This window comes from Hyla sarda, chromosome 2, assembly GCF_029499605.1.
Source record: "Hyla sarda isolate aHylSar1 chromosome 2, aHylSar1.hap1, whole genome shotgun sequence".
Taxonomy (NCBI): domain Eukaryota; kingdom Metazoa; phylum Chordata; class Amphibia; order Anura; family Hylidae; genus Hyla; species Hyla sarda.
In genome coordinates, this window is record NC_079190.1 from 261,426,793 (window position 1) to 261,454,746 (window position 27,954).

Below are 27,954 nucleotides of genomic sequence, written 5' to 3' on the forward strand. Positions count from 1 at the left end.
CAGTACTTATCAGCTGTTGTGCTACAGAGGAAGTTCTTTCAGCAGCACATCGCCCTGGCCAGATGTGCCGCTGTAGAATTCTTTTCATTCATAGCGCTGCTGGGGGCTTATGATGGTGCTGCGGGGGGAACATATATATGAGCTGCGGGGGGGGGGGACATATATAAATGCGCTGCTGGGGGAACATATATAAATGTGCTGTGGGGGGGAACACATATAAATGCGCTACGGGGGGCGAGATATATAGTAGGGCTGTGGGGGCACTAGTGCAATAGAGCAGTGTTGGGACATTTGCAATAAAGTGAACAGTGAATATATTACTTGGTGCTAATATAGGGACCCGACGTAATAGACAGGACTTTGTGCAATTATACAAGAAGGATCGTGAGATCAAGGCAAAGTTATGCACCTTGTGTTTATGAAGTGCACTCCATCAGTTGCTCTATTTGTGACCTAAACATACAAAGGACATTAACTGACATATAATTGTACTGCAAAATATAAAGAAGTAATAAACATTCATAGAAGTAATTGGATATTAGCGTGTCTATGTGAAAATGGTCCAAGAGAGTGAGTGTGAAGTAACACTGTGTATTGTGACCAAAAGCCACATTGCAGGACCATTAAGAAGCGGGTATGAGCGGTAGCTGGTGGTGGCCATCACATTCAGAGTTTTTATGGAATGTTGTAGAGGTGCTATAGTTTTAATAGTTTATAATGAAAGTGAAGTTTTAAGGTCTCCAAAGTGTTCTATTTTTGATTATTAAGTATGGGAGACCCATATAAGCATATAACCATAGAGTTGATACTGGCTACCTACCTAGCTTCCAACCTACCTGGATATATTTAAAACTACATGTCAACTTACCTAGATACATACCTACCTATGTGGCCACCTACTTAACTGGCTACCTATATACCTACCAAGCTACCTGGCTATTTACCTAACTACCTGACTACCTACCTGGGTAGCAACCTAGCTACCTACCTTGATACATACTTAACTGGTTATTTACTTAGCTACCTACCTACTTGTTTATCTACCTAGCTGTCAGGCCCAAGGCCTGATTATGGAATCCTCCATGTATATTATAATGTTTTTTGTATAATCTAAGGCATGAGACATGGGTGAGGGTTCATTCAGACTGTGTATTACAGTTTTATTGGGGGGTGGTCTGTTTGTGTATACCTCCTTTGAAGTCAAAGGCCTTTGTAGCAGCATGATGAGATGTCTGTGGTCCCATCGTAAAATCTAAATCAGATAAGGGACCCAAAATAGAGATGCACCCAAACTGAGGAGATCAGAGGGGAGGGGAGATGGAGCTTTTCCCCACCTAAAATACCAATATAAGACTAAGATGCTGGTTCCAGCCTGGGATATAAGCTAACAAGACCATCCTAAGAACAGCTGGAACTCACTCTCATGGACTGCTATATCATCATGCTGTAAGAACTTCATCTTTTGTTTTCTGAACTTGCCTTGCTAAACTCTTTCATATTTTTGTACCTGTATGTCATTTGTTTATTTTATACCCAGCACTGTGGTACCTTTTATCAGATTAAATGTTTAATTAATCAGCTCTGGTCTTTGATCTCTAAATAGAGGAGCTCACCTTTCTGAAGAAACATCTGGCGAAACATGTTTATCAAAGGGTTAATTTGGTGACTTACTGGGACTAGTAGTGGATACCCAGAGGTCTGGTGGCTTTAACCCTTGCACAATCACACTCTTTCTAGCGGCTTTGCTGGACCGATAGGGTGTGATCGTGACACTAGCTACCTATCTGACTTTGCCTACATGCTATCTACCTAGCTCCCAACTACCAATCCACCTAGCTACCAACTCACCTCGAAAAACCAACCTACTTATCTTATAAACACTGATTTGAATAGGGACCTTCCATATGATAAAATAAACCTTTTATTAAGTTCCAATTAAATATTGACTTACACTACAAAATAAACAGTCTGTCACCGGTCACCTATGGATTAGCACACATTTATTATATTGCACTTGAGTATAAGTAGTCTCTCAGGATAAACTCCGTATAAAGTGCAAAAACAGTGAATAAAACACAAGATATAAACACAAAGAATTCCAACAGGAGGTATGGTCCACGTTTATCTTCCCTTCTGTTCTCACTATTGGTCAAAGCTGAGTTTTTTTGTGACGTGACATAAATTCCTTTATGTATCAATATGTTCTCATTTATGAAACTGTTCACATGTAACTCTGTTTATTCACTGTATTTGAGTACATTCATTCTAGGGATGGTAAATAGCATTCATATATAGCAGTTTTTTCTCCATGCCACTGTTCACACATATGTACGTTTTTTTAGTCTGTGGATATTCTATTGCAAACAATTACACTCTCCTTAGTCACTGTGGTTGGTCCAGTATTCCAGTATTTATATTGTTCTTTTATAGTAACTAACATGGTGACTGCTAACAGATCGGACTAACCACAGTGACTAAGGAGAGTGTACTTGTTTGTTTGCAATAGAATATCCACAAACCAAAAAACGTACATATGTATGAACAGTGGCATGGAGAATTAACTGCTACACGTGAATGCTAGTTACCAAACCCAGAATGAATGAAGTTAGATACAGTGAATAAAAACAGTTACATGTGAACAGTGACATAATTGAGAACATATTGATACATAAAGGAATTTACATCATGTAACAAACTCAACTTTGACTGAGAACAGCAGATAAACCTGGACCATACCTCCTGTTGGAATTTTTTGTGTGTATATCTTGCGTGTTTTTATACACTGTTTTGCATTTTATATGGAGTTTATCCCTAGAGACTACATATACACAAGTGCCAATAAGATAAATGTGTGCTAATCCATAGGTGACCGGTGGCAGCCTGTATATTTTGTAGTGTAAGTCGATATTTTATTTGAAACGTAATAAAAGGTATATTTTATCTTATGGAAGGTCCCTATTCAAATCAGTGTCTATATTATTAATGTACTGATGGACCCACCATTTTAACTTGATAAGCATTAATACCTACCTACCAAGCTAGCTAACAACCTACCTACCTGGTTACCTACTTCCCTGGCTATCTAACTACCTGGCTACCTACGTAGAAAGCTAGCTGCCTGCCTACCTACCTGGCTATCTAACCTAGCTACCTACCTAGCTATCTATCTACCTAGCACCCTAATTACCTGGCTATCTACCTAGCTAGCCTACAACCTACCTAGCTAGTTGCCTACCTGGCTACCTAGCTAGCTACCCACCTATAGTGCTAACAACCAACCTTGCTACCTAACAACCTATCTGTATGGCCATCTACTTAACTAGCTAACAATCTACCTAGACACCTAACAAGCTACCCCCCTACCTACCTATCTAGCTAACAACCAACCTAGCTATGAACATACCTAGCTACCGATGTAGCTAGCAATCTACTTACCTGCCTACCTATCTAGCTTACAACCTACCTACTTTCTGGCGTATTTATCTACTGGGGGGGTCTATGGTGGGGGATAGGTCTTCTTAATGGGGGACCTACTATTCTTATTATGAGAGGGCAGTGCACTGGACAAATGCAGTGTCTAACATGTTTTACCTGCAGATGCTAAAGAGACGGTTTTTGGCTGGAAGAAGTTGACATGTCAGTCTGATCCAAATGCAGAAGAAAAGGAAAGAGGACATCGGGGATCAGAAATGATGTTACCTGTGAGTCCCTAGATGTAACTATAATCACCTATATGGTGTACAGATCCTGTGTACAGCTGGTATCTACCTGTATATGGTCCTGGATACAATCACTATTATAGTATATAGGTCCTGCAACAAAGTCCAAGACCAAGAGCACCAATAATTATAAACTCATATGTGCAAAACATCTGTACTTTATTGGTTTCCCAAAAGCTGTTTTTGGAGGAACCAATAAATGATAGCTCTTTTCCATTTTTGGTGCTGTGGTCTTGGACTTTCTTGCATGTTTGGTATCCGGATTGGCTATCTGGATGACCATGGGGACAATGGATTTCTGTGCTGTGCTGTCTTCTACTGATTCTGTGTACAGCTGGTATATACTTCTTTATAGTCACTGTACAGGGAGCTACAGGCAGTGGCGTAGCTATAGAGGTCGCAACGGTCGCCATGGCGACCGGGCCCCTACGCAGGGCCCCCCTTGCCATATTTACAAAAAAGAAAACCTCCCTGGAAGTTCTGCTCCCCGGGAGACCCCCTTCTCTGGTGGTGCTGAAGGTGGGTCTCATTTCGTCCGGTCCCCCGGTCCCAAGTAACGTCAGCTGGAGGGAAGGGACACTGCCGCTTTAAGAGCAGCAGACGTCGGAAGCACGCACCTGACGTCACGGTGCCTGCCCCAGCTGCGCAGGAGGACGAGGACATCCCGCCGCCGCCTAGAGATGCTGCATCCTCATTGCAAGACGAGGAGGAGGACGAGGCTGGAAAACAATGACGGAGGGTCAGAGGTGAGAGTGGCGGGGGGAGGGTTTGCTGGCTAGAAGAGCATGGAGCAGTGTTTCCCAACCAGGGTGCCTTAAGCTGTGGCCAAACTACAACTCCCAGCGTGCCTGGACAGCCAAAGGCTGTCTGGGCATACTGGGAGTTGTAGTTTGGCCACAGCTGGAGGCACCCTAGTTGGGAAACACTGGCATGGAGTATGACAGAGGGGAGGGGGGAAAGGAACATGGAGGACAGATGGGGGGGGTTGGAAAAGGAACATCGTGGAGGACAGGGGGGGGGGGGGGTTGTGGGGAGGAGCATGAATAAGCCCCCCTCTGACCTCCTTTTCCAATACCCCCCTCAAAAAGGAGCATGGAGGAGGGTGTTGGGAAAAGGAGCATGTAGGAGGTCGGGGGTTAGAAAAGGGGCATGAAGCGCCGTTCATTTACAGCATGGCTATGAAGTTAGCGCAGGAACTCCTGTGCTGACTTCATAGAGGTTGCGCATAGTGACATCCTCTGATCTTAGAAGCCAGTGTTTTCCAACCATGGTGCCTCCAGCTGTTGTAAAACTACAACTCTCAGCATGCCCAGACAGCCAAAGGCTGTCTGGGCATGCTGGGAGTTGTAGTTTTGCAACAGCTGGAGGTGCCATGGTTGGAAAACACTGGCTTACAGTAAAAATCTTAAAGGAGTACTCCGGGATGCAAAAATTTTTTATTCAGACTGCCAGCAGTAAAATAATAAATATACATACCTGCTGTCGCTCCCCTGGTGCCTCCAAGGGAGCGGCCTCCGCCGCGATCCTATTCCTGGTTGCCGTTGGTTGGTGAGGCATACTGGCAATCACCGGCCGCAGCGAAGTCCTGCCTCGGCCAGAGAGAGGCTGAGCGGCAGTGTGACTCACCGACCACCGGCAACCAGGAAAAGGATCGCGGCGGAGGCCGCTCCCCTGGTGCGTGTATATGTATATTTATTATTTTACTGCCGACGTCTGAATGAAATTTTTTGCATCCTGGAGTACTCCTTTAAGTTAGAGAAAAAAATTATATATTGTGGAAACCTCTCTTATCATAAATCATCCTGCACAGATTAACATTAGGGTAGGGTTACATGTCTGCGGATCCGCCGATGACTTGACTCTATAGAGTGCCTCCTGCTGTTTTCCCCCCTGTGTGCTGCTCACAACAGCAATCTGCCACTATCAAGCAGCCACACATGGACCTGCAAGTCACCGTGGGCACATGCAGTGTACTCTGAGACATCGTGTAGCGGCAGATTGCTGCTGCAAGCAGGACATGGGGGGAAACAGCTGGAGGCACACTATAAGGTCAAGTCATTGACGGATCAGCAGAGTAACATACACTACTGATATGTTACATGTGACCCTACCCTAAGGGTGCATTCACGTGTGAGTATTTTTGCTGCATATTTGCTTCAGCAGATTTTGCTGATGTGTGTGCATGTATGATGTGTGTATGTACTGTATGTATGATGTGTATGTATGATGTATGAATGTGTGTAAACAAGATGTATGTATGATGTATTCTGTGGGGGGGTATCTGGAGGCAACGGGTGTATGTATGATATGTGTGTGTATGATGTGTGTGTGTGTGTATGTACTGTATGAATGATGTGTGTGTATGTACTGTATGTGGCAGTATTATATTCAGGGGGTACAGTAGGAGGCAGTATTATATATAGGGGTACAGTAGTTGGCAGTATTATATTCAGGGGGTACAGTAGTTGGCAGTATTATATTCAGGGGGTACAGTAGGAGGCAGTATTATATTCAGGGGGTACAGTAGGAGGCAGTATTATATATAGGGGTACAATCATGGCAGTATTCAGGGGGTGCAGTAGGAGGCAGTTTTATATTCAGGGGGTACAGTCGTGGCAGTATTCAGGGGGTGCAGTAGGAGGCAGTTTTATATTCAGGGGGTACAGTGGCAGGCAGTATTATATACAGGGGGTACAGTAGGATGCAGTATTATATTCAGGGGGTACAGTCGTTGGCAGTATTCAGGGGTACAGTGGGTTGCAGTATTATATTCAGGGGGTACAGTAGGAGGCAGTATTATATTCAGGGGGTACAGTAGAAGGCAGTATTATATTCAGGGGGTACAGTAGGAGGCAGTATTATATTCAGGGGGTACAGTAGGATGCAGTATTATATTCAGGGGGTACAGTAGGAGGCAGTATTATGTTCAGGGGATACAGTAGGAGGCAGTATTATATTCAGGGGATACAGTGTGTGGCAGTATTATATTCAGGGGGTACAGTAGGAGGCAGTATTATATTCAGGGGGTACAGTAGGAGGCAGTATTATGTTCAGGGGGTACAGTAGGAGGCAGTATTATATTCAGGGGGTACAGTAGGAGGCAGTATTATATTCAGGGGATACAGTGTGTAGAAGTATTATATTCAGGGAGTACAGTGTGTGGTAGTCTTATATTCAGGGGGTACAGTAGGAGGCAGTATTATATTCAGGGGGTACAGTAGGTGGAAGTATTATATTTAGGGGTACAGTAGGAGGCAGTATTATATTCAGGGGGTACAGTAGGTGGAAGTATTATATTCAGGGGGTTCAGTAGATGACAGTATTATATTCAGGGGGTACAGTGGGTGGCAGTATTATATGTAAGGGGTACAGTGGATGGTAGTTTTATATTCAGGGGATACAGTAGGTGGCAATATTATATTAAGGGGTACAGTAGGAGGCAGTATTATTTTCAGGGGTACAGTAGTAGGCAGTATTATATTCAGGGGGTACAGTAGGTGGCAGTATTATATTCAGGGGATACAGTGTGTGGCAGTCTTATATTCAGGGGGGTACAGTAGGTGGAAGTATTATATTCAGGGGGTTCAGTAAATGACAGTATTATATTCAGGGGGTACAGTGGGTGGCAGTATTATATGTAGGGGGTACAGTGGATGGTAGTTTTATATTCAGGGGATACAGTAGGTGGCAATATTATATTCAGGGGTACAGTAAGAGGCAGTATTATTTTCAGGGGTACAGTAGGAGGCAGTATTATATTCAGGGGGTACAGTAGGAGGCAGTATTATATTCAGGGGATACAGTGTGTAGAAGTATTATATTCAGGGAGTACAGTGTGTGGTAGTCTTATATTCAGGGGGTACAGTAGGAGGCAGTATTATATTCAGGGGGTACAGTAGGTGGAAGTATTATATTTAGGGGTACAGTAGGAGGCAGTATTATATTCAGGGGGTACAGTAGGTGGAAGTATTATATTCAGGGGGTTCAGTAGATGACAGTATTATATTCAGGGGGTACAGTGGGTGGCAGTATTATATGTAAGGGGTACAGTGGACGGTAGTTTTATATTCAGGGGATACAGTAGGTGGCAATATTATATTAAGGGGTACAGTAGGAGGCAGTATTATTTTCAGGGGTACAGTAGTAGGCAGTATTATATTCAGGGGGTACAGTAGGAGGCAGTATTATATTCAGGGGATACAGTGTGTGGCAGTCTTATATTCAGGGGGGTACAGTAGGTGGAAGTATTATATTCAGGGGGTACAGTGGGTGGCAGTATTATATGTAGGGGGTACAGTGGATGGTAGTTTTATATTCAGGGGATACAGTAGGTGGCAATATTATATTCAGGGGTACAGTAAGAGGCAGTATTATTTTCAGGGGTACAGTAGGAGGCAGTATTATATTCAGGGGGTACAGTAGGAGGCAGTATTATATTCAGGGGATACAGTGTGTGGAAGAATTATATTCAGGGGGTACAGTAGGTGGCAGTATTATATTTAGGGGTACAGTAGGTGGCAGTATTATATTCAGGGAGTACAGTAGGTGGAAGTATTATTCAGGGGGTTCAGTAAATGACAGTATTATATTCAGGGGGTACAGTGGGAGGCAGTATTATATGTAGGGGGTACAGTGGATGGTAGTTTTATATTCAGGGGATACAGTAGGTGGCAATATTATATTCAGGGGTACAGTAAGAGGCAGTATTATTTTCAGGGGTACAGTAGGAGGCAGTATTATATTCAGGGGGTACAGTAGGAGGCAGTATTATATTCAGGGGATACAGTGTGTGGAAGAATTATATTCAGGGGGTACAGTAGGTGGCAGTATTATATTTAGGGGTACAGTAGGTGGCAGTATTATATTCAGGGAGTACAGTGTGTGGCAGTATTATATTTAGGGGGTACAGTAGGTGGCAGTATTATATTCAGGGGGTACAGTAGGTGGCAGTATTAAATGCAGGAGGTACAGTGGATGATAGTTTTATATTCAGGGGATACAGTTTTTGGCAGTATTATATTCAGGGGGTACAGTGGGTGGCAGTATTAAAAAACTACAACTCCCATAATTCCTGAGGCTCTCCAGACATGATGGGAGTTATTTATAGCTTTATAACAACTGGAGAGCAACTGGAACCAAGGTGATAGGTGGGGGTCCCAGCAGTTGGACCCGCTCCAGAAAAATGGGCTGCTTATTCTTAAATGCCTGGGCCTATGTTTTAGCTGTCCGGCCCTGCCTGTCAGTCACTTATATTGTTGTGTATTCTCCTGTGTCCCATCAGTGCTGTAGTCACTGGTATCTTTGTGCGGCTGAGTAAGGGGTCGTCCGGGATTGGGGAAACGGGTCGTCGGGTGGTGGTGGGGGGCCCAGGGCAATTTTTTGCACCAGGGCCCTGGGGTTTCTAGCTACGCCCCTGGCTACAGGTCTGTATACAGTGGTTTATTATTCAGAAACAGTATGATGCATTAGTCAGTCACTGTGTAATGTAAAGTGTGTTCCTGATGAGGCAGGATTATTTGTTCCTGGTATTGTTTATATTCTGGTATTATTGGTATTGTTAGTCTGTTTATAGTGGTTTTTACTCAGTATGGAGGTATTTATCCAGTCTTTGTGTGCTTGTATAATTTGTTCCATGTATGCTGATATTATTGTTAATATTGGATTCAGTATTCAGGATTTAGTCAGTAATAGTATGCTGGTAATATGTATGGTGATTTTATTTCTCCTTGTATACTGGTTTTAATGCTTAAAATTGTCCTCTTGTATAAGGCTATTACTTATGGGACTTTTTTTTATTTATTCCTCCTTGTATACTGGTTTTAATGCTTAAAATTGTCCTCTTCTATAAGACTTTTACTTATGGGACTTATTTTTCGCTCCGTGGTCTGTAGTTTTTATCGGTATCATTTTTGTTTTGATGGTACTTTTTGCACTTTTAACAATTTTTTTTTTCAGGCATATAAAATGCGTCCCTTGAGAAAGTCCAGGCTGACGAAACGTACGTTGGGGCGGTGGTGACAGGCTTTTACCATGGGTAAGTGAGCATCAACCTTTCCAGTGCTATTATTTTTATGCACCGTTAGTGTCCATTCCAGTTATCCTGAGTGGGTAGAGGTAGAGGCTATATGCCCCTTTCTTTGTCCTATCAGACATTACTAGTGGACACCCATACTGCTGCTGTATATCTCACTGCATATACACTATATATATATATATGGCTACATTTACTATACCTGCCTTACCACCTTCTTTTCGGATTAGTTATCTGTCTACAACCATTGACCTTGTATTATGACAATATTCAGCAGTCATACTTGTGATTGTGATTTTAAAGAGTGTTAATAAAATGATTTGAGTTTTATCAGTAGTTATGGCTCTAGTGTTTCCTTATAAGTATACAATATAAAATGACCAGAAATCAGCAATTCTGGACTTAGGTATTATTTTTACGTTTACACCAATCACCATGCAGTTTCATTAATGTCATATTTTAATAGTTCGGACATTTCCACATTCGGCAATACCAAATATGTTTATTTTTGTTTACACTTTTATTAGGGAAGGGACACAATCACTGTGTGTGGCATTAGCAGTAAATGAAGAGCGTTTAGTTAGTAAGCGTACTTCATACACCTAGACTGCTACAACGGCATACATGTACACCATGTTTCGTCAAGGTGTTAATGGTGACTAGAATAATCCCTCATCCTGACCTCACACACACAACCTACCCCTCCCACATTCCCGACAAATCCCTATCTCTTGAATTCACTGCTCCCTGAAGGTACCTGGGATGAGGAGCCTGTATTGTCGTGCAAAATTAAGTGGTTCCACCCCTTTTGGTCGCTCCACTTTTATGGCTCTCTCTTTTGCAAAGCCACACCCAATTACAACGCTATCCCCCCAGATTTGCGGGGGTTCCTACGCCCCTGAAAGGTGACGTCACCAATCAGTTGAAACTAGATAAAATACAGAGGTGCCTTATTATGAAATGTCATATCCTACCATAGAACAGAATAATACAGTATATCAAACACAAAAAACTGAACCAAACAGCTGCTGCATAGAGCCCCCTGATCCAATGCAATCCCTAGGAGATATCTGAATAGGCATCAAGTGTGTGCCTTAGATGCAACCGTTACTCATGGAAAGTATAGTAGGGCCTAGACAGACCTGGCTTCTTGTCTAAAGAACCTGAAGAGCCCCTAGGGAGTTTGATAAGGCTGTCCCGAGTGTACCACTGTGTGTAGAGAAAGGGGCGCATGATTGAAACCAGCTCAGGTTGGTCATAGTAATGTGTGAGAAATAGCTTACACTTATTGAAAAAGCGTTTTCCATGCTTTCCTTGCTGAGAAGGACTTTCGCTCTGTCCAGTTAGATTAGGTGTGGTATGGCAGGTGGAGTTGGGGATAAACACTCCCGTAGCAGTCCCATTTTCGCGAGAGTAAGGATGGAGCTCAGAATACTTGGGAGTTGTGCATAAGAATAAGTGCTGTCGGTACCCAAGACCAATATATGGAAAAGTGCCTCCTGATACCCTACACACCCCACAAAAGAGCTGATCCTGTTGAGAATAACTGTCACCTGTTTCCAATATTGTTCGACAAACGGACACTGCCAGAGGCAATGGAAGAGGTCAACCTTGGGTGCTTTACACTTAGAACAACATTCCTTTGTAGTCGGATTTCCTGTAGAGGGCGGTAGAGTAAGGCTGGAATTCCAAAAATTATTTTTATTTATTTTTTGCAAAAATGCCGTAAAAAACGCGAATTTTCCAGCACAGCGTTTTTTCAGTGAAAAAACGCTGCATCCAGATGTTAGCTGCAAGTCAATAGTAAACTGCAAAATGCCAGATTCACTTGCCGTTTTTCAGTTTGGTGTTTTTTTAATCCTTTTGGCGTTTTTCAGCAATTTCGGGCTCAGGGGCTGGATTTTCTAAACGCCTGACAAAACCTAGTTTGGCGTTTTTTGCCCTGAAATCGTGGTGTTTTCCTCCCATAGAAGTCTATGGGAGAGCAAAAACACCAAGAAAAACGCCATGTTGGTTTTAAATTTTGCATTTTTGCAGGTGGTTTTTATTCTTTTTTAACAATCCAAAAAAGTGATGGAAATACCTTTTTTATTAAAATTTCGTAGGGTACCATTAAAAGAAATAATCAAAAAGATACAGCAGTGATGGAAAAAACTAAATTTATCTTTTTTATTATGAAATGTTTATTAATTTTGAAACAGGGATCAATTTATGTAGGCGGGTAAAGCACTAAAAATGTAGTGTGTGTGTGTGTGTGTGTGTGTGTTTTTCACTTTTTTAAAAACATTGTTTAGGTAGTACTACTACTCCCAGCATGGAACACACTGTTCCAAGATGGGAGTAGTAGTACCTGTAATAATTGACAGATCGCCCTTTGCGATCCTCCTGCATAATTTATAGATGCAGCCAGCCGCTCTTCTCTGGTCCCCTGCACTGCCGTATATATACACCTATTCATATTTCCCGCAGAGAGCTGTGATTCGCCAGATGGTTCCAGCCAATCACAGCTCTCTGTGGGAAATTGGAACATGTGTATATATACGGCCGTGCAGGGGATCATTGAAGAGCGGCCGCATCTATACATTATACAGGAGGATCACAGCGGGTGTCAGTAGTGATACCCGCTGTGATCTGTTCTTAACTACAAGTACTACTACTCCTAACATGCAGCACACTCTGCTCAATGCTGGGAGCTGTAGTACCTGCATTAATAGACAGATAGCATCATGTGTCCGAAATTACACTCGCTGCGATTTGTCTATTAATGCAGGTACTACAGCTCCCAGCATGGAGCAGAGTGTGCTCCATGTTGGGAGTAGTAGTACCTGCAGGTAAGAACAGATCACAGCGGGTATCACTACTGACATCCGCTGCGATCGTCCTGTCTCTAGCAGAGATGGAGCGGCTGTATACATGGCTCGCATCCCTGCTCTGCACTATACTCCGGCCGGCTACTCACTCATTCATATTTTCCTCAGAGCTGTGATTGGCTGCAAACATCCGGCCAATCACAGCTCTGGGCGGAAAATATGAATGATGTTCTATTCACAACACTGGCCGGAGTACAGAGCAGAGATGTGAGCGCTGTATAGAGCCACATCTCTGCTATATTATGGACGATCACATCGGGTGTCAGACTGACACCCGAGGCGATATGTCTATTATAACAAGTACTACTACTCCCATCATGGAACAGTGTGTTCCATGCTGGGAGTAGTAGTACTACATAAAAAAGTTATTAAAAAATAGGAAAGAAAAGTTACACACACTTTATAAAAATTTTTTATTAAAATGTTGTTATAAAAAAAACATTTACCGTATTTATCGGCGTATAACACGCACTTTTTAGGCTAAAGTCTACCTGCGTGTTATACGCCGATAAGCCACTGCAGTTCAATGATTTAAAGCGGGCGCTTTAAATCAATGAACTGCAGTGGCTTTGCAGGCCTCCGGTGCTTCAGGCCTCCGATGTGCATCCCCTGCGTCGTTGCTATGCGCTGCGAGACGCAATGACGTCACTCGTCATTGCGCCGCGCAGTGCATAGCAATGACGCAGGGGACGCACACCGGAGGCCTGAAGCAGCGCAGACCCGACCCCGGTAATTATACAACCGGGGATGGGGGAGGCAACGGGGCAGCGGTGCCGGCAATGTGTGCCGCTGCCCCTTCTCTCCCCCTGGCTATCGGCGCCGCTGCCCCATTGCCAGCACCGCTTCTCTCCCCCTGGCTATCGGAGCCGGCAATGGGGCACCACCACAGATAGTCAGGGGGAGAGAACGGGCAGCGGTACCGATAGTCAGGGGGAGAGAAGGGCCGGCAGCAGGGCTCTAGACCCCAGGACAGGCAGGGGGAGAGAAGCGGGCAGCGACGGCCTCTCTCCCCCTGCCTTTCCTGGGGGCTTCTACGGGGTCAGAAACAGTGTATCGGGGTATACGCATGCACAGACACGCACCCTCATTTTACCAAGTATATTTGGGTAAAAAAAATTTTTTACCCAAAGGTCCTTGGTAAAATGAGGGTGCGTGTTATAGGCTGGTGCGTGGTATACCCCGATAAATACGGTAGTTAAATACATTTCTTTACATCCCTACTGCATTTTTTTTTTGTACCCAACAATTTTTGTACAAAAAACGCCAAAGGGTCAAAAAAAGCCAAATTCCACATAAAGGTAAAAACGCCAAAACGCAGGGAAAAACTGTGGCAGATTTTCTGTCGTTTTTAAGCCAAAAAAATCGCAGGGCAAAAATCTCTGTGGAATCCTAGCCTAAAGGTGTATATCACTGAGTGTATCAGTTTAAAGGGGTATTCCAGGAAAAAAAATGTTTTTTTAGATCATCTGGCTCCAGAAAGTTAAAAAGATTTGTAAAAAATCTCAATCCTTCCAATAGTTATCAGCTGCTGAAGTTGAGTTGTTCTTTTCTGTCTGACAACAGTGTTCTCTGCAAACATAGCGGGTCGCGCCCGGCCCGGGATCCGTGGCTAATAGCTTGCGGCACTGATCGCGGTGCCGCTCGCTATTAACCCTTTAGACGCAGCATTCAAAGTTGATCGCCGCGTCTAAAGTGAAACTAAACTACTCCCAGCAAGCTCAGTGGGCTGTTCGGGACCGCCGCAGCGAAATCGCAGTGTCCCGAACAGCTGGAGCACACAAGGAGAGCCCTTACCTTCCTCCTGTGCGTCTGATCGCCGAATGACTGCTCAGTGCCTGAGATTTAAGCATGAGAAGTCAAGCGTCAGAATCATTGATCAATGTTATCCTATGGGATAACAATGATCAATGTAAAAGATCAGTGTGTGCAGTGTTATAGCAGGCTATGGGGGCTATAACATTGCAAAAAAAAAAAGGTGTGTACATTTTTTTCCATTTAAAAAAAACCTGTGTAAATAAAAATAAACATAAACGTATGTGGTATCGCTGTGTGTGAAAATGTCCAAATTATAAAAATAAATTGTTAATTAAACCGCATGGTCAATGGCGTACGCACAAAGAAATTCTAAATTCCAAAATAGGGTATCAGAAAATTACAATTTTAAACAAATACATTTTTCTGCATGTAGTTATGATTTTTTCCAGAGGTACGACAAAATCAAACCTATATAAGTAGGGTATCATCATTTTAATCGTATGGAACTACAGAATAAAGAGAAGGCGTCATTTTTACCAAAAAATGCACTGCGTAGAAACGGAAGCCCCCAAAATTTACAAAATGGTGTTTTTTCTTAAATTTTGTCGCACAATGATTTTTTTTCTCCGTTTCATCGTAGATTTTTGGGTAAATTTAGTGATCGACCGATATCGTTTTTTTTAGGGCCGATAACTTATATCGATATTCCGGTATAAGTTATCAGCTATTTATCCCCCCGCGACACCGCTGCAAATCACTGATTTAAAGCGGGCGCCGCCCGCTTCTCTCCCCCTGCCTGTCCGGGGGTCCTGAGACCTATCACCACCCCGCGGACCTCCCCCCCGACCTGCCGCACCGCCCCATTGCCTCCCCCATCCCCGGTTTTATAATTACCTGTTCCCGGGGTCCACTCTACATCTGGCTCCGGTGGCGTCCTCCTGAACTGTCACTGTGCGCACTGACGGTGACGTCATGTCGCGCACGTCACGTCACTGCGCACAGCGTAACACAGGACACAGCAGGAGCAAGAAGAAGCGTGGGCCCCGGGAACAGGTAATTATAAAACCGGGGATGGGGGAGGCAATGGGGCGGGGGCGGTGCGGGGCATTATCGGCAAGGTAATTGCAGATACCGATAATGCCCAAAATCGTGATTATCGGCCGATAATATCGGCCATACCAATAATCGGTCGATCCCTAGTAAAATTACTGGTGTCATTACAAAGTAGAATTGGTGGCGCAAAAACTAAACCATCATAGGGATTTTTAGGTGCAAAATTGAAAGGGTTATGATTTTTAAAAGGTAAGGAGGAAAAAGTTAAAAAATGAAAAATCGCCAAAGAGGGAAGGGGTTAAAGGTAAGGAGGAAAAAAACGAAAGTGCAAAAACAGAAAAACCACGGGTCCTTAAGGGGTTAAGGTGCATTTCCTTTCATTTCTTGTTACAGATGTGCTTTCTAAAATCCAACACAACCACTAGGATTTGTTTTGGCATGTCTGCGTAAAACTAAAGGATTGGTTAATTAACCCACTCCCATTTGCGAGGGTCTGGGATTTTGTTTAAAAACCCATACACGTCTATGGGAAATATATCTTACTTTCCAAACGGCTGGAGATATGTCAATAATACTTGGTACACATGTTACTTATATGTCCACTAAAAATATAGGATAGTTAATTTACCCTAACCTACCACCATTTTCAAGGGTTTTTGTTTAACCACTTAGGGATAAAGGTCGTACAGGATGCCCTGGGTCCCTGGTACTTAAGGACCCAGGGAGCACCTGTATGCCCATGAGAATTCCGGTCCCTGCCACTTAACGGGTGGGGACCAGACCAGGATGCCTGCTGAAATCGTTCAGCAGGCATCCCGTGACAATGCCTGGGAGGGTCCTGAGACACCGGCGATCTGTGGCAATTCCGGTCATACAGGTCACTTGTGGCCCGATGACCAGGAAATAGAAGGTGATTAGCGGTGTACTATACACCCTGCCAATCACCTCTTGTAGCTAGGGGGAGGTGGCGATCCCATCACCTCCCCAGGAGAGCTGCTATTGGTTGGACCAATGTCTACTTCTCTCAGCTCTGCTTGACCACTGATCTCATTCAGCATGCAGAGCTGAGAAGAAGCCAGGGACCCCCCTCTGCCAAGATCTGTGCCCCTCAGGGCAGAGAAAGTGGCCTCCTGCCACTCTTAGTGCAGGGACAGCTTTAATGTTATAATATAACGGTGTGTGACTTACAATTACACACCGTTATATAGTTTGCACCCAAGCACACACTCATACACACAGCCCCCCCCCCCCCACATCCAAGCCAGAAAAAAACAATTGATGGCCCGCTGGGTATATTCGGTGTAGGAGGCATATGCTTTACTTGCCTCCGACCTAGCCAGCGAGGACGAGGAAGATCCTATATTCTTCCTTGTCCTCCTCCTCATCTAGTGCTGATTATGAGACCCCTGCATGGCGGCAGAGAAGCTGCCAGGCGAGGCAACTCCCCCCCATGATAGTGACCCAGTGGCCGACACTAGTACGAGTGGCCATGCCGCTCATAATAGTCCGACCCCCAAGAAAAGCGTACCGGAACCCCCTTCCGGTGAACCTGTCTGGAGCCCCCCAGAGGGATATCAGCCACGGATTCCTGAGTTTGTTGGCGACTCTGGAATTCAGATTGACATAGTTGGCTACACTGAAATGGCCTTTTAAAATTTTTATTTCAGTGACAACTTTGTCAATCTAATGGTAGAGCATACGAACTTGTGCACCCAATAGTTCATTGCCTACCACCCTGATTCCTTTTTGACTAGGCCCAATGAATGGTACGCCATTAATGCAGCTGAAATGAGGACATTTTGGGGCCTCGTGCTGCATATGGGCCTAGTCAGAAAACCAAGTGTCAGGCAGTACTGGAGCGGGGACCTCCTCTACCAGACCCGCATAATAGTATGGCCATGACACAGAGGTGGTTCAAGGCCATTCGGAAATGCCTGCGTTACACTGATAATGTGGCATGTCTCCCCCAAAGTGATCCTGCCTATGAGCGGCTTTACAAAGTGAGGCCAGTCATAGATCACTTTGGGGACACATTTTTGGAGGTTTACATACCCCACAGGGAGCTTTCTGTAGATGAGTCTCTTTATCAGTTTTAAGGGGAGACTCATCTTCCGCCAGTATATTTCCTCGAAGTGGGCACGGTATGGCGTGAAACTCTACAAACTTTGTGAAAGTACCTATGGGTACACTTACAAGTTCAGAGTATATGTCCCCCATTCTGGGTGTTAGCGGGAAAATCGTTTGAGACCTTGTGCACCCATCGCTGGATAAGGGTTACCACCTTTACGTGGACAAATCTTATACCAGCATCCCTCTGTTCACATCCCATGCCACCAGATCCACATCCACTTGTGGGACCGTACGGAAGAACCAGAGGCCTCCCTCTAAATTTGATCCAGACACCTATGCCCTAGGGTGAGTCCCGTGCCCATAACCATGAAAACCTGTTCCAAGTCAGGTATGAGAGGGTTGTCTTTATACAGACCACAATTCACGGTAACGGCAGCTCACCTGTCCCTGTGTGAGGTACCACAACAACGGTCCTCAAACCCGATTGTATTCTGCACTACAATCGTTATATGGGGGAGTTGATCTCTCTGATCAAGTCCTCAAGCCATCTAATGCCATGCGGAAAACATGGGTATGATACAAAAAAGTTGCGGTCTACTTGGTACAGGTTGCCATGTACAACTCTTTTGTACTGTCCCGGTACGCTGGCAACACACGGACATACCCCCAGTTCCAAGAAGAAGTCCTAAAGGTCCAGATCTTTGGCGACCAGGAAAGAGCAGCCCGGAGTTCCCAAGGAACTGAAGTTATAGGTGCAGGAATCGTCCCTGGCCAACACTTTCCAGGTGAGGTCCAAGGGATGATCCCAGAAAAAAATGCAGAGTGTGTCACAAAAGGGGAATACAGAAGGACACCACCAGTCAATGTGACACTTGCCTCGATCATCCGGGCCTCTGCATTAAAAACTGCTTCAGGGAGTATCACACTTCCACAGAGTACTAAATCTTTCCTATTTATTTACATTTTCGATAATTTGACCCCAATGTACCAAGTCCATTTCAAATTGTAACCCCATAAATCACTAAATTGCCCCAAAAAAACAACCTGATAAGACATCTGGGGGTATTTTTTCAACAAAATGGATCATGGGTCACTGTCATTGGGGGGGGGGGGGGGGGGGTTTATGTTGCCTCAAATGCGCAGCGCTCTCTCTCCACCCGAGCGGGGTGCGCATTTGAGGCAACAGAGTAGGATCGGCCACACACATCACATTCCCAGAATGATGATTCAGAGCATAGGGTTTGGGATGGGCATATTGTTCAGTTTTGGTTATGCTCTGGGTCATCATTCTGGGAACATAACCTATTTTATCATTTTACAGCCCACTGTACTCAACTTTATTAACTGAGCGTACCCCATGTAACGCTCCTTGAGGGGGGGCAGGGTCCCGCTGTTCTGGCTTCATAGGTAGCTCTGTAAATGCTCAAGGCCGCTGACTGCGTTCTTGCTCTTCCGAGACCTGGTGTGCACCCTCAGAGCCGTTTACATCCCAACATGAGGTATGTCCTTATTCCAAAGAAATGTATTTACAAATTGTGGGGGGCATTTTCTCCTGTTACCACTTGTGAAAATGAAAAATGTGGGGTAACCCCAGCATTTTAGTGTAAAAAAAAAAAAAATCAAAATTCTCCTTTTCACATCCCAGATTTATGAACATTTATCAAACACCTATGGGGTGTTAAGGCTCACTGTACTGCTTGTTATGTTCCTTGAGGGGTGTAGTTTCAAAAATAGTATGCCATGTTTTTCTTTTTTTTTTGCTGTTCTGGCACCATAGGGGCTTCCTAAATGTGACATGCCCCCCTCCCCCCATTTCTGCAAAATTTGCAAATGTGACTCATCTTCTGAGCATTATAGTTCGCCTATGAGGTATTTCCATACTGAAAGAAATTGGGTTACAAATTTTGGGGAGATTTATCTCCTTTCACCCCTTGTAACTGGGTCTACAAGAACATGCGAGTGTTAAAAAGAAAATTAAGATTTTGAATTCTCTCCTTCACTTTGCTGGTATTCCTGTGAAACACCTAAATGGTTAAACACACTTACTGAATGTCATTTTGAATACTTTGAGGGGTGCAGTTTTCATAATGGGGTCATTTATGGATTATTTCTAATATGAAGGTTCCTCAAATCCACTTCAAAACTGAACTGGTCCCTGAAAAATCCCAATTTAGAAAATTTTGTGAAAAATTGCTGCTGATCTTTGAAGCCCTCTGATGTCTTCAAAAGTAAAAACATGTAAACTTTATGATGCAAATATAAAGTAGACATATTGTATATGTGAGTCAATATATAATTTATTTGGCGTGTTTATTTTCCTCACAGAGAGATTCAAAGTTAGAAAAATGCTAAATTTACAATTTTTTCATGACATTTTGGAATTTTTCACCAAGAAATGATGCAAGTATCAAAGAAAATTTACCACTGTTAAAGCAGAATATGACACGAAAAAACTATCTCGGAATCAAATTCATAAGTAAAAGCATCCCAGAGTTATTAATGCTTAAAGTGAGAGTGGTCAGATATGTTATAAATGCTCTGGTCCTTAAGGTGAAAATGGGCTTGGTCCTTAAGGGGTTGAAGTCCCATGCAAATCTATGGGAAATGTATGTTCCAGTATAACTTCCGTATGGCTGGAGATATTGTACTATAATACTTGGTACACATATTACTTACATGTTACATAAAAATATAGGATAATTTAATTAACCCTAACCTACCCCCTTACATGAAGGATGGGGTTTTTGTTTCAAGTACCTTACGCCACAAGTTCCACTCGGCATCTCCGGCTGGCAAGCCACACCCTCCCCACATGCCACTCCCCATCTCACAAAGCCATGCCCACCACTTAAGCCACACCTCTTATTTTCTACCCTTTTTGTGCATTGGTCTGGCTTGCAAATTACACCCACTTTCACAAAGCCACGCCACCTGAGGACAGGTTATTAGGATGGCATATAAAGAGGAGACATAAGGACAGAATTTGAGGTCGAGATATGAGAACAAGTAAACAGACAAGGGATCCCCCATTTGGATCCCAGTTCCGATAAAGTATACCATCGGTCGTTGACTGAATCCATAAGATCTCCCACTGTGTTGATTTCCTTAAGCCTCCACGAGCGAAACAAACTACTATGAAAACTGGTCCGGAGTGGCCCAGGGCGATAGGTACCTAGAGCAGGAATAGGACAGACCCATAAAACTACGTACCACCTTCCATGCAGCAAAGGTATCTCTAAACAGTAAGGATTGTTGGATGGTGTCAAAGAGGAAATGCAGCAGTGGAGAAGTGACAATGGTTGCCAGGGGGCCACGTATCTCATTTCTAAATCTGTTTGAGAACAGGTGTGGAGGTATTGTGGTGCCAATTCATTATATGACGTAGAAGGCTTGCTAGGTTATATCCTTGAATTTCTGGAAAATGAATCCCATGTAGAGAGCATCATTGTGCACAATGGGATTCTGAGTTTTTTGTGTGAACGTAGAGTTAAGCGTTTTGATATCTGAATGTTTCAGTAATAGATTATCTGAAGATGATATGCACATTGCACATTTGGTGTGGTTACCAACTTAGTTTGGTTGTTATTTTTATTCACACTTGCCTTCAGTGTAACCTGCTCTGTATTGTAGCTCTGCCATATTTTTTTTTATATTTTTCTTTTGATGTATTTTACCAAGTGCTTTAATAAAGATATGGATATTATTTTCACAACGCATGGTGTGCTCCCTAATGGTGTTTATGTATTATAATAGGCACTCCATATTTTAGGTTTATTAGACCCTATTTAAGAGATTGTTGCAGAATCTGCAGCATATTTTGCGCATGAAATCCACAACGTATATGCTGCGTATGCAGTGTGCGCAGCCTATTGCATTAGGGTGTGCACCCTAAAGCACAAACTCACGCCGCACGCTCATATATATATATATATATATATATATATATATATATACACATATACAGTTAGTATAGTTTCCCCACATTGGGTCGGCAGTACAGTTCCCCCACATTAGGTGCAGTACAGTTCCACACAGACACAGAGCCTTCAGCCACATACAGTGTATGGCTGGAGGCTGTATGTCTGTGTACTGCCCCACTTCAGTGCTCCGACTACCGCTCCGGGGTCACGATAGGCCTATAGGCCATAGCAGTAAGTCCCGGGTCTGGAGTAGCGGTGGTCGGAACACCGAAGATGACATTCAACTTACCATGTGCGAGTCATCCTCCTCCTCGATGCACCGCTCCTGCACGCCTCCGTTGATAAGGGCGCACAGCGGCCCCTGCATTTTTAAAGTTAACGCGAGGGCTGCCACAGAAATGTAACAGGGACATCTTTGTGTCCTGAAAAGATCTTTTGTGACATAGGGATGTCTTGAATGGGACGGGGGCCATTAAGGTGTGCCCAGGCACACCTGGCACACCCTGTGCACATGCCTATGTGTGTGACCCTACCCTTAAAGGGAACCAATCATCAGATTTTACCCTATATAACGCTTGGCAAAGCGTTATATAGGGTAAAATCTTTATTTTCACCATTCCCGGGGGACGCTCCTGCCCCGAGGGATGGAGAAGATATGAAGTTATATACTAGTCGCCGCCGTAAGTAGTCACCTGGGCGGGGAGCTCTTCTCACCTACTCCCGTTCTTCGGCCGGTAGCGACGCCCCCCCGCTTGATTGATGGGCCGCGTCATCACTCTGCTCCGTCTGTTCAGTGAGCGGAACAATGACGCGGCCCATCAATCAAGCGGAGGGGGGGTCGCTGCCGGCCGAAGAAGGGGAGGAGATGAGAAGAGCTCCCCGCCCAGGTGACTACTTACGGCGGCGACTAGTTTATAACTTCATATCTTCACCATCCCAGGGGCAGGAGTGTCCCCCGGGAATGGTGAAAATAAAGATTTTACCCTATATAACGCTTTGCCAAGCGGGTATATAGGGTAAAATCTGATGATTGGTTCCCTTTAAAGGAAATCTGTCACACAGGCCTGTGGTGCGGGTGATGCTGATAAAAACTATACTCACAGCGTCCAGACTCGCCCAGCCATTCCGCCGCAATTAGCTTTTTTATTTTTATTCAAATGAGGGCCTTGGGGCATGGGCGGAGATACAAACCGAGCCAGGGGCATGCTGACATCATCTTCCCCGGGCGACCGCTCCGTCCAGCTCATCAATATTCATAACGCCCCCCCTCCCTACACAAACATGGGGCGCAAGAGCAGGGGGGAGTTAAGAATTCTGATGAGCCTGGCGAAGATGACAACAGCATGCCCCTAGCTCGGTGCGGAGCTCTGCCCATGCCAGGGCCCTTATTTGCATAAAAAGAAAAAAGCGAATTGCGGCGGAACAGCTGAACGAATCTGGACGCCGTGGATATCGTTTTGATCAGCATCACCCGCACGACAAGCCTGTGTGACACCTTTAGTGCAGGTGAAACTGCTGACAGATTTCCACTATCCAGTGGTGAAAGCCTTAAAATAGGGGATGTTTCAGATCGCGGGGGGGGGGTCCGACAGCTGGGGCCCCCCGCGATCTCCTGTACGGGGCATGTTGACCACCGCACAATCTGGCCAGTGCCCCATACAGACAGATCGTGCCGGGGGAGCGCCCTCGAACTGAAACTTATCCCCTATCCTTAGGATAGGGGATACATTTTTCACCACTGGATATCTCCTTTAAGAAAATATCCACCAATATATTTTCCCTATTGGTCCACACACAGCAGCCACTTTATCATAAATTGGTTTGGTTTACCTCTCATTGACTTAGTTTTCAACCAAATTGTGGGAACTGACAAAACTGTACAGGATGCAAAACAGACACAACCGGATGCATCTTTTGGCATACGGTTCCATATGGTTTTACATTGAAAACGTATACAGGAACTGTATTGCAAAAACGTGGTGTGAACCAAGCTGAATACATGGATTGGCTGGGTCTACCAGAACCAGGACTTCTGATACCTATAATATTAGAGTCTAAGGCTTCTTTCACACTGCGGTTGCAACCAGTCAAGGAATGCCATTAAAAAAATAAATAAATAAATCCCCCCCCCCCCCCGACAGGCAACAGCTTGCCCGATTAATCCCATTATAGTCAATGGGGTCTGTTGGGCACCACTGTTTTTCAGGGGGAGTAGCGGGAGAAAAAGATAGCGCAAGCAGTATTTTTTTATTTATTTCTTTTTTTTCTCCCACTATTCCCTTGGGCTCCCCCAACGACCTTCACATTACTGGCATTACTAAATGTTTCTTCATTAGTGACAGATTTCATGCGTCCACATTTTGGCAAATCAAACAGTGAACCAGTTTCACGAAACTTAGCAAGCAGTTTGTTAACTGTAGCATGGGAGATGGGAGGTCTCGTAGGGTGTCTTGCATTGAAATCTGCTGCAATGACACGGTTACTGCGTTCACCAGACATCAACACAATTTCTATCCGCTCCTCACGTGTTAACCTCGACGACAGGTCAATGGCTGTAAACAAAGAGAAACTTGTAAATAACTCATGAAAGAATAAAGTTACATTAAAACCAAGCACATCAGTTATTCTTGTGAAATTCCCAATAAGTTTGTGTCACATGACCCTCTTCCTATTGAAAAAAAAGTTGAATTAAAAATAGCCAACTTCAAAATGGCCGCCACGGTCACCACCCCATCTTGAAAAGTCCCCCCCCCCACATATACTAATGTGCCACAAACAGGAAGTTAATATCACCAACCATTCCCATTTTATTAAAGTGTATCCATATAAATGGCCCACCCTGTATAAGTGTGCATAGGAATTTTTTTAAACTATAGTCCGGCCCTATAGTCCCACGGTCTGAGGGACAGCGAACTGACCCCCAGTTTAAAAAGTTTGAGGACCCCTGGGTTTGGGGATAAATGATTGCGGGAGGGACCCCCGGGATCTCCCATACAAGGACCCATCACTGCCGCAGCTCCGCACAGCTCGTGCTCATGTAGAAATCACTGATGTCGATAGAAATACCCCCTCCATTTAGCTCTATGGGGGGGGGGAGATATGTATGAACGCTGCATCTCCGCCTCTCCCTTAGAGATACATGGAGGGGACGTGTCAGCTGCAACTGACATGCCTCCTGCATAGGGAAAGCTGCGGCAGAACCGGGGCCAAATACAGGAGATCACAAGGGGCCTAACGGTCTGATTCCCCCCCCCCCCCATGAACTAACTTCTCCCCTAACATGCAGCTGCAGATCTCCTTTAAATGGGTTGTGCGCTGCCCTGCCTTCCGGAGCTCCGCTCGCAGCATCCAGAAGTTCATTACTCTGAACGCTGTGTGTGGGCTTCCGTGTTCTCGGCCGCCCCCCTCGTGACGTCACGCCCGGCCCCTCAACCAAAGTCTATTGGAAGGGGGTGTGACCGCTGTCACGCCCCCTTCCCAGACTTTGGTTGAGGGGGTGGGCGTGACGTCACGAAGTACAAAACTTATACATTTTTTCCTTAAAAAAAGATGCAACCAGACATTTTTTAAACCGTATACGGTTTTCAACCGTATGCAGATAAAACTTCGTACACACGTTTTGATACAGTTTAGTCAGGTTTTGAGGAATCCATTTTTATCAAAAACCTGATACGGGAACTGTATAGCAAAAACGTGGTGTGAACCTACCCTAATACTGTTCTTTCAGTACTCCTCTGCCCCAGATGACTCCCACATTAACAGAATGTTATAGTTGGGCCTCCCCCATTGACCTAAGGTCCTCTTCTTCGTATAGGTGTCTGCATGAATAGGCTTAGAAACCTCCACCTAAAGGAGCTGCACGTCAGGACTACTTCTGTGTTGGTTGTGCCTGTGTGAACATACCCTAAGCTAGAGGTCACCTGACACCTTAGTAATATCAGAAGGATGACAGTATGAAATACCTCAGAGGCGTTTCAGGTCATAGAAGAGCTCTTTATCAAAATATTCATGACTTATTTTATAATCCAATTCACACACCCCCAAACTTCATGTGACTGAACAGATTCTTACCAGAACTGCCATCACTGTAATTCCTATCTGTGGCATCAGCAGAAACCCTAAACAACAAAGAGAAAACTCTGTTAAAACCACGTGACATCACGACTTATTCGCTTACAGGGTCAACAGGATGCAGGAAAAAGCGAGAATTAACAGCTCACAAAATGGCGGCGGCGCTCCCCGAGATGGCGGCTCGCCACAACACTAACGCTAAGGTCTGACCTAGCGACCACTATCTGGCCGGTAATCGTCAACACAAAACCTATGTATTATAGGGCAAAAGGCCACTTGCATAGCTCACAGTCACGACCCTCGGTGATAGGAAACGGACAATTACTTGTTCCCCAAGGAGTCGTTTCCAGCGTCCAAGATTTCCAACTCGCCTGTAAGAGTCATGACAGACACTGCAAGTCGCAATATCAAAACCAGAAAGCGCAGCTATCCAAGTTAGTAACGGGGTAGATGCTATTTCCTAGCCAGCTAAAGGACCTCTGATGATGTCATGACCATGTGACCAGCCATGTGACTAGACATCGAGTAGGCGGAGCCAGTCTGTAGGAAATATAATTGATTTCGCGGGCTTATGAGTGATTTGCTGGTGAGGAGAAGGCATAAAAGCTTTAGTAGCAGGTGAGGGTTCCTCTTGGTGGTGTATATGACCAAATAATACTCTGCAGAGGCGGTTCGGAGTATGTAAGAAGCACAGTTGATATCTCCAGAGGCTTATGGGGAGGGGGGTTGCTGTAATGCCCTGCAGGGAGAGGGGGGGGTTGCTGTAATGCCCTGCAGGGAGAGGGGGGGGGGGTTGCTGTAATGCCCTGCAGGGAGAGGGGGGGGTTGCTGTAATGCCCTGCAGGGAGAGGGGGGGGTTGCTGTAATGCCCTGCAGGAGAGGGGGGTTTCTGTAATGCCCTGCAGGGGGGGGGGGGTTGCTGTAATGCCCTGCAGGGACAGGGGGGGGGGGTTGCTGTAATGCCCTGCAGGGACAGGGGGGGGGGGTTGCTGTAATGCCCTGCAGGGAGAGGGGGGGTTGCTGTAATGCCCTGCAGGGAGAGGGGGGGGGGTTGCTGTAATGCCCTGCAGGAGGGGGGGGGGGGGTTGCTGTAATGCCCTGCAGGAGGGGGGGGGGTTGCTGTAATGCCCAGCAGGAGGGGGGGGGGGGTTGCTGTAATGCCCTGCAGGAGGGGGGGGGGGGTTGCTGTAATGCCTTGCAGGAGAGAGGGGGGGGGGTTGCTGTAATGCCCTGCAGGAGAGGGGGGGGGGGGGTTACTGTAATGCCCTGCAGGAGAGGGGGGGGGGTTGCTGTAATGCCCTGCAGGAGAGGGGGGGGGGGTTGCTGTAATGCCCTGCAGGAGAGGGGGGGGGGGGTTGCTGTAATGCCCTGCAGGAGAGGGGGGGTTGCTGTAATGCCCTGCAGGAGAGGGGGGGGTTGCTGTAATGCCCTGCAGGAGAGGGGGGGGTTGCTGTAATGCCCTGCAGGAGAGGGGGGGGTTGCTGTAATGCCCTGCAGGAGAGGGGGGGGTTGCTGTAATGCCCTGCAGGAGAGGGGGGGTTGCTGTAATGCCCTGCAGGAGAGAGGGGAGGGGGGGGGTTGCTGTAATGCCCTGCAGGAGAGAGGGGAGGGGGGGGGTTGCTGTAATGCCCTGCAGGAGAGAGGGGAGGGGGGGGGGGTTGCTGTAATGCGGGTTGCTGTAATGCCCTGCAGGAGAGAGAGGGGGGGGGTTGCTGTAATGCCCTGCAGGAGAGAGGGAGGGGGGGTTGCTGTAATGCCCTGCAGGAGAGAGGGAGGGGGGGGTTGCTGTAATGCCCTGCAGGAGAGAGGGAGGGGGGGGGTTGCTGTAATGCCCTGCAGGAGAGAGGGGGGGGGGTTGCTGTAATGCCCTGCAGGGAGAGAGGGGGGGGGGTGCTGTAATGCCCTGCAGGGAGAGGGGGGGGGGGGGGTGCTGTTAATGCCCTGCAGGGAGGGGGGGGGGTTGCTGTAATGCCCTGCAGGGAGAGGGGGGGGGTTGCTGTAATGCCCTGCAGGGGAGAGGGGGGGGGTTGCTGTAATGCCCTGCAGGGAGAGGGGGGGGCGGGTTGCTGTAATGCCCTGCAGGGAGAGGGGGCGGGTTGCTGTAATGCCTGCAGGGAGAGGGGGGGGTTGCTGTAATGCCCTGCAGGAGAGGGGGGGGGGTTGCTGTAATGCCCTGCAGGGAGAGGGGGGGGGGTTGCTGTAATGCCCTGCAGGGGAGAGGGGGGGGTTGCTGTAATGCCCTGCAGGGAGAGGGGGGGGTTGCTGTAATGCCCTGCAGGGAGAGGGGGGGGTTGCTGTAATGCCCTGCAGGAGAGGGGGGGGGTTGCTGTAATGCCCTGCAGGAGAGGGGGGGGGTTGCTGTAATGCCCTGCAGGAGAGGGGGGGGGTTGCTGTAATGCCCTGCAGGAGAGGGGGGGGGTTGCTGTAATGCCCTGCAGGAGAGGGGGGGGGGTTGCTGTAATGCC

General features: G+C 45.9%; 1 protein-coding gene across 1 annotated transcript in view; it reads left to right on the top strand.

The window, feature by feature from the left end:
* Window positions 1-9,734: 9,734 nt before the first annotated feature.
* LOC130356043 (microsomal glutathione S-transferase 3-like) overlaps window positions 9,735-27,954 on the top strand; it is a 65,884-nt gene continuing 47,664 nt past the window's right edge. Inside the window, exons 1-2 of the mRNA XM_056557067.1 lie at window positions 9,735-9,753; window positions 25,598-25,692. Coding sequence (XP_056413042.1) covers window positions 9,750-9,753; window positions 25,598-25,692 — 99 coding nt within the window. The 5' untranslated portion in view covers window positions 9,735-9,749. The remainder of the gene's footprint in view (window positions 9,754-25,597; window positions 25,693-27,954) is intronic.